The sequence below is a fragment of the Episyrphus balteatus genome, chromosome 3 (genome assembly GCF_945859705.1).
Source record: "Episyrphus balteatus chromosome 3, idEpiBalt1.1, whole genome shotgun sequence".
Lineage (NCBI taxonomy): Eukaryota > Metazoa > Arthropoda > Insecta > Diptera > Syrphidae > Episyrphus > Episyrphus balteatus.
The window spans coordinates 64,159,688-64,167,490 of NC_079136.1; the positions used below are offsets into that span (position 1 = coordinate 64,159,688).

Consider the following 7,803-nt stretch of genomic DNA (forward strand, 5'->3'; position numbering starts at 1 on the left):
TCATTCAAGCTCTAGAATCGATGAGAAAAACCATAAAACCCAGTTTTGATCCATGGAAGTCGGTTTGTTTTTTTGATAAAAATGATTACTGTTCATGCACTCTGTGTTCAATTTTTATAGAATGCTCTTAAAAATGGCTATAATAGATTACTATTAGTTGAAAATCATCAAGGATTCACCTCTTGTTGGTTTTTTAGGTCTCTTTTTTATTTTTGTTAAATGTAAAAGTATTCCTGGTTTATTAAGACAAGTAACCTTATTGTTACATGCCTAACCATTACCATACTTCTATATTTGTTGTAAACATTCACCTTGACTCACCGCAAATGTCTCAAAAATTGGATTACCTTATGACCTAGTTAACAGATAAAATTCATAAACACACATATCCATAGAAATTTCCCTTATTTACTTGCTGCGATATTGTGATCCAAGAAACAAGAAAGACCCCATTACCAACAAAAGACAAAATGCTGTTCGCTCCATAAATTAAATCTTAAAAAAAAAATGTGACACACAGTCCACAATATGATTATTTTGAGGCTTAAACCAAATATGCCATTTAAGAAATAAAAAAAACAAAAGACAAAAAATATTCTGATTTCTTTTTATTGTGTCAACTTATTTTTCTTTTTTTTTTTTCTTTATTTTTTGTACGTCTTATTCATTTAAACAGGGTGTGGTGAACCAAATGACGAGACACGTATTGTAGGTGGATCGAACAGTGGCACCAACGAATATCCATGGATGGCACGTTTAAGTTATTTTAATCGATTCTATTGTGGCGGAACTCTTATCAACGATCGATATGTCTTAACTGCTGCTCATTGTATTAAAGGGTAAGTAAAAGTATATTTACATTATACATTATACCTTTAACTATACAGACACATCACACAAAATTCCATAAACTTAAGTTACGAAGTCTATAAAGAAAACGCAATTTTTGGGCCACTCAGGCAAATTTGTATTCATCAGAGATGGAAAATCTGTTCCGAAGTGCAAAACGTGACTTTGGGTATTCCAAGAATCACACAAAGTCGCGCACAAACTGGATGATGAAAGTATCTGAAAGATATTGTATCTCGAAAAGGCTCGTGTGCACTTAATTGCGGTGCAAAAGTTAAGACCAAACATTGGGATTAGCTATTATCGGGTGGTAAATATTTGTGATTGGTTGTGTGGTGATTGAACTACGAGTAGGTGCGATGTTTAGTCAAGCCTGAGTGGGTGTTTTTTTTTTTTTTTTTGTCTGGCAAAACTTTGAAGTTGAAAAATTTTACTTGACTTTTTTTGTATTTATTAATTCAACTTAATTTATTTATTTTAAGAAACTTGAGTAGAAAAGGAAGTTTTGTAACGAGTTCTTGAAATTTTTGTATAGTAAATAAAATAGCATCTAAAAAAAAACACCCTTTAAGAGTAGTAGAGTAAGAGTTTTCGTGCACGAATGAAATCGAATATATATCACATTAAATTTAATAATATGCATTGGATAAATATCTTTCAATTAAATTACGGCAATGTGGGTAATCTGTTTAAGCTCATGATGTTAACCTATCAAAAACAACAAACTAAAAGTTGATACTTTCGTTTCGTTTTTTGTACATACATATGTTGTTTTTGTTTACGATCGTAGATATAAAATCGTTTTGTGTAATTAATTTTGTCAACAATAATAAAAACGGACATTAAAAATGATCGCACGTTTAAGCGCCGTCGGTCGTTGTATACATTACTTTATACTCGTTTCATGTTTCAATGAAAGTTGCTACATGAATCATGATTTTTTACGTAACTTAAACACAGAAAATGTGTGCATAAGGTACACAAGTACCTAATTAAATTATTGTTGTTAAATTGAGTTTTATGAACTTTTTCTTTGGTCAACTTTCAGACTACATTTGTCACACAAGGAAATGTAAATTTATACTTGGCCACACATGATGATTTAAATTTATTTATTTTATGTAGGTATATTCTTTTGAATTTCACTTTTTATTGAGTCTAAATGCTTAAACCAAAGTACATACGAACAGTTAAAAATGAGTTCCTAAAATTAAAAAAATAAAACACATATGTAAATGCAGGAAGCAAAAAATTATTTTTAATATACCTACTTCAGAAAGTTTTGTTATAGTAGTTTTTCTACAAAAGAACAATAAAAATAAGATTTTGTTCACATTTCAAAAAATTTTCAAAAATCAACTTATGAATAATCTTTACGATTCATTTCACACTGTTAGGCCCTTTTTTCCGACGCTTTGACTGGAGTATTACACAGGTCGACATAAAAAATATTTTTTGTGCTTGGGATTAATTTGCCATTTTTGGGTTCATGGTAAACCAAAACAATAGATAATCTTCTTTTCCCCTACTAAGATTTGCTTTTGTAGTGTTGGGAGCAAAAATACAATTTTTATACCCTGGTGAGCCTTCCTCGAGTTTTAGCTATGGTCAATCTATTTTTAGCTATATGCAAGAACCGTCCATTGTACAAAAGAAAAAAAGGAATGGTATACAATGTAGATAATATAAAGCTCTATATTTTTGCTGAAGCACTTTATTCGACTTAAATTATAAGAAAAAAGTTACGATGAAAACAAGAAAATAAAAACCCATTTTTTTAAAGAAAAATTAGAAAAATCTTGTATATATATTAAGCCTATTTACCTTAGTATATATACAAATATATATAAAAATACTCATCAAATAAATTAATTTAATTTTGGCTATAGTTTGGATACAGTAATTTGTATAAAATGTTATTTTTTTATAGTAAAAATACCATCAAGGTGAATTACTTTTACCATAAACATTGAAAACGGAAGGTATCAATAATGCCTCAAGCTCCCATTTGACAAAAATTCAAACCAAACGAAAATATAATTTTTCTTTTTTCTTCTTAAATTTCCTATTTTTTTTTTTGGAAGGGGGAGGGGGGGGTGGGTTTCTGAATATGTTTTATAAATGATAACAGCATTAAAATGAAGAAAATCTGCCAAATCGGTTAAGACGTTCTCTAGTTTTTGCCAAACTTGCGCACGACAATTTTTGTAAAAGACAGATTTTCTTGAATACTGGAAATTGCTCTGCTGACTACAAAAGCAAATTTAAAAAAATGTTTTCCATGAGATGAGAATCAATATATCTATCATAATTTCATAGTCACAACCCAAGCACAAATTTCGTGTTGACCTGTGTTATCCGTGTTTTTTTTGAAAAATGTGTTAATTAAAACTCACATATTTAAAAAAAGAACAGTAGAATTTGAAATTCCAGTTTTTATCAAATTTTATTATAAACTATTTATTTTAAACATCAAAAATGTAGTTTTTTTGTTCTCTTCTTTTATTATAAACTCGGAAATCACTATAAAAAAAATACGATGGATACGTTTTGAAGATATAATTTTTCAAGGTTTCTTGTCTTTTTTTTCAGCATACTTAGTATTCGGGCTATATCTAGAGTAATAAACAACTAATTTGAACATAAAAAACGGTTCCTGCAAGCTGATCAAATAAGAAACAAACACTGGAATAACTTTTTTAGGTCACTCTAAAAGTTTAAGTGCATTGTATCAAAACACTTAAAAAAAATCGACTTTTAAAAGGAAATTTTTGCAAAAAAAGAGTTTCTTACTGACATAAAAAAACCTAAATATTTTATGTGTAGTACACTTTCTGGCAAAGATAACAAGATAATTTTTTTTTCAAAATCTATGGATAAGTTATAATGAAATGATAATTTTTGTAACGATCAATATTTTCAATTTTTTTTTTGTTATTTTTTGTGTGTTTGTCTATAACTTGAAAAGGAAGACGAATATGAAAATTTTTATTAAGTAACTTTTTGTAGATAATTAAATTTCCTATCGATATGTATCCTTTAAGAAAAATTAAAAGTAAAATATTGTTAAAACTAATGAAAAACTATTGAAAAAGAGAAAAACATGACATTTTTGGTGTTTTTACTAAATAGTCTATTTTTATCCTTTAAACTTTTAAAGGTATTGAACATGTAACGGAGAAAAGAAAATACTTTATCTTTCACAAAAATTGAATACGGCTAAAATTGGATAAAATATCGTCGGTGAAACCAGAAAAGTCTGTAACTCCAAATTTTCTGAAAATTAGATTTGAATGCCATCTGTTAGACAAACCTAATATCTACCGTTCCTTAAACTCAGAATCCCCTTAAAGTTCATAGTTTTTATTTTATTAGCAAATTAGAAAATGAAAACTCATACAAATGCCTTCAAAACGATTTTGTTTTTTTGCTCTCCTATAAAATTTTCTAAAATGGAGTTACACACTTTTCTGGTTTCACCGACGATATGGACTTTCAAAATCTACTGTTTTTGGTCTCTTTGAGCCATTTTTTTCTGTTCAGATTAGTTGTTTATGACTCAAGATATAGCCCGGATACTAATTATTATTCTGGAAAAAAAACGACAAAAAACTTTGAAAAATCATATCTCGAAAACCAACTATAAATATTTTTTTAGATAAGATTTTCGAGTTTTCTTGGCTCAAATCTATACAAAAAGTATAACGGCACTTGCTGTCCAAAAAATTTGTATATTTTTGTAAACTAGTGCTTTTAAAAGAATTCATAAATATCGAAAAAGTTTCAAAAATTGTCATATCTACATATACAGGGTGTCCCACAGTCACCACCCCAAATGAAAACCATGGATTCCTGAGGTCATTTTAAGTCGAAAAACTTAAGAAGTAATTTTCTCGTTTTCGTCCCGTTTTTAAGTACCACGGTTTTTATGATTTTTGCTCTCTTGTCCTTTAACTGGCCTTATCTTTGCCAAACTACGTTTTATTCGAAAGATTTTTTTTACAGCCAATCAAGAATTTATTACAGTTTTAGTTTGTCTCAAAACCTTTTTTTTTCTGCGGACAACCGTTTCTCCACAATTTTGCATGAAACACAATTTTCTTCGTTTTTTAAGTTGTTTTTTACACTTTCATATCATTTAAGTCAAAAAAACACGTTAATGAGTATTAATTTGTTGTGCTTTTTATTAAAGCCCAGTTTATTTTCATAAAAAAAAATAAGTTTTATTTCATAAAAAAAGCTACTGAAAGTAATTAAAAAAAATAAACAAACTGAGTGAATTAAAAAAAAAAATAATTTTTAAAAAAACTTTTTCGAGCTATTGTGGTTAAGAAAAGAACAAACATTGAAAAAAACTGAATTCTAAAAAGAACATATTGGTATGCTAACAAAGTTTTATGGACCACATTCTCACAAATTTCTATCTCAATGATCCGGGAAACGTAAAGGAACTGTTGAAGCTCCGTAAAATGTTGGTCAAGTTTGTTCCAGAAGCGAAAAGCACAACAACATGTCCCTTTGAGAATACCTACAATTTGTTTTCGATTTTTGTTTTATGAAATAAATACTGTATTATCTTCCCATAAACATGGTAAAATTGTCTTCTTCGAGCTCAATGCAAAGGGTTCTTTTGCTAACAAAGTTTTTGATGAAAGAATGGCATTTTCAAATTCAGACTTTTTGGAGTCAATCCCCGATTTAAAGTGAATTCTTCAAAATGTGTCTATTTTTTTTAGTGCATTTTTTTCATTTTTTGTCCATTTATGGCAAATTTTGAATAGTATAATTATATAATTATATTTTTGTGTTTTCATATTTGGTAATTTTTAGTTTCCCGCGATAAATTCAGTTTTCCACAGATTTTTTACCGAACTTATGACTTGCAGCAGAAGATGCACTAATTTCAATGTAAAGTTTCGCCGTTTTGCCCAATTTTTTACAAATCGGGGCCTTAACAAGTCTGTCAGTTTTATACGTGCTTGAAACACGTAAAATGCATTACCTTACCTTACCAACGTTGAAAAAGAACGTTTGTCAAAATATTTTTTTCCCTCAAAAATTAGTACTTTTTATACAAAAAATGCAGTCTCGAAGCATAATACCAACTATATGACTGACATTGACCATCATAAGATTCACCATAATATACTTAATAAATAACCGTCAACTTCCTTACTTTATGTTTAACCGTAACAGATTATTCTCATCAGTTGGAAAATGTTCATTTTGTCAAAATACTTTTTCCGACCATTGTAAGTTCAAAATAAACAAACAAAAAACCTCACCAAACCAAAGTTACTGTATTATTGTTAATGTATTTTATCACCCAATCACCCAACCTCATATTCCCACATCTTTCCCATCTTCAGCTTCAATAAATTCTCATCTAAATATATGTACTGTCAATAGCCTTCAGAAAAAAAAAAAAAATAAAATAAATTTCAATTCAATTTCAGGTTCATGTGGTTCATGATCAAGGTCACATTTGGAGAGCACGATCGATGCAGTGATGCCATTCGACCTGAAACTCGCTTTGTCTTACGTGCTTTTAGCCAGAAATTTAGTTTCTCCAATTTCGACAATGACATAGCGCTATTGCGTCTGAATGATCGCGTCCCTATAACAAGTTTCATCCGGCCGATTTGTTTGCCAACAGTTGAAGGTAAATAAAATCGAATTTCCTAGATACACCTAGATCAAGAAAGTTTATTATATTTCATCACTAAACAGATGTTAACTATGTTGGAACAAAGGCCATGGCTACCGGATGGGGTACACTAAAAGAAGACGGAAAGCCATCTTGTTTGCTGCAGGAAGTCGAAGTACCTGTTATTGCCAATGACATTTGTGTCAAAGATACAAATTACACACAAAAGATGATAACTCAGAATATGATGTGCGCTGGTTATCCGGGCGTGGGAAAACGCGATTCATGTCAGGTGAAATAAAAAAAATCTAAATCTTATTCATACCGGAAAGTATAAATCGATTGATTTTATTTTATAGGGTGATTCCGGAGGTCCATTGGTAGCGTTGAGACCGGATAAACGTTATGAACAAATCGGCATTGTATCGTGGGGCAACGGATGTGCTCGACCTCATTATCCCGGTGTATATACAAGAGTAACAAAGTATTTGAAATGGATAAATGAGAATTCAAGAGACGGATGCTTCTGTAATGAATGATAGAGAGAATTATCGTTGGTGCCCTATATAAATAATAATGATTTAAGATTTTAAGTGATTCTAGTTAAAGCTGATAATTATTATGAAGTAGAATTTAAGCATATAAATTATATTTATGTGTGTGTAATTAAGCTAAGAAAAATAATTTTAGAATTACCTATGATGCTTTGATGTAAATTATCTAGATTTTAAAAATTTAAATAATAATAATAAAAAAAAAAAACAAAGAACATCCCCTTTTCTACTGAAAGATTCTTTTTTTATTTATATATTTTTTCTACGTTATAAGGACAATTTGCATGTGAATTTATATTTGCAGACTATAAATACAGTTACATTAACTATGAATAAGTTAATAGGCAAAGTAAAATTGAATATTTTTTTATTTAATAATGTTTCAGACAATAATATTTAAAAATATTTAAAATATCAATTGGTTGTTTAGCAAAGAAAAACAACTTTGTCTTTAAGCAAAATTCCACGTACGCCACAGTGACCATTAAAGTTTAAACTAAAAATTTATACAAAATTTATTAAAAAATTAAATCTATAATAATCCAGTTAAATAAGGGTTTAACCTCGGAATGAATGTTAGTAGAAATTTTTTTTGCTCAATATCTTCCTTTTGCCATTCTATAACATATCTCAAAAGTCTAGAAAAATCTCATGTCCGCTTGTCGCGATTTCAAGGTCATATCGCGAAATGGAGATTTTCAAAATTAGCAAAAATAGGCTATGGTAGTATATACACATATGATACATGATTTC

At 29.2% G+C, this 7,803-nt stretch overlaps 1 protein-coding gene across 1 annotated transcript in view; it reads left to right on the plus strand.

The window, feature by feature from the left end:
• Positions 1-7,120, plus strand: part of LOC129915042 (transmembrane protease serine 9-like) — an 83,551-nt gene extending 76,431 nt beyond the window's left edge. The window contains exons 15-18 of the mRNA XM_055994497.1: positions 677-839; positions 6,306-6,511; positions 6,580-6,788; positions 6,856-7,120. Of these exons, the coding sequence (XP_055850472.1) occupies positions 677-839; positions 6,306-6,511; positions 6,580-6,788; positions 6,856-7,035 (758 nt within the window). The 3' untranslated portion in view covers positions 7,036-7,120. The remainder of the gene's footprint in view (positions 1-676; positions 840-6,305; positions 6,512-6,579; positions 6,789-6,855) is intronic.
• The last annotated feature ends 683 nt before the right edge of the window (positions 7,121-7,803 follow it).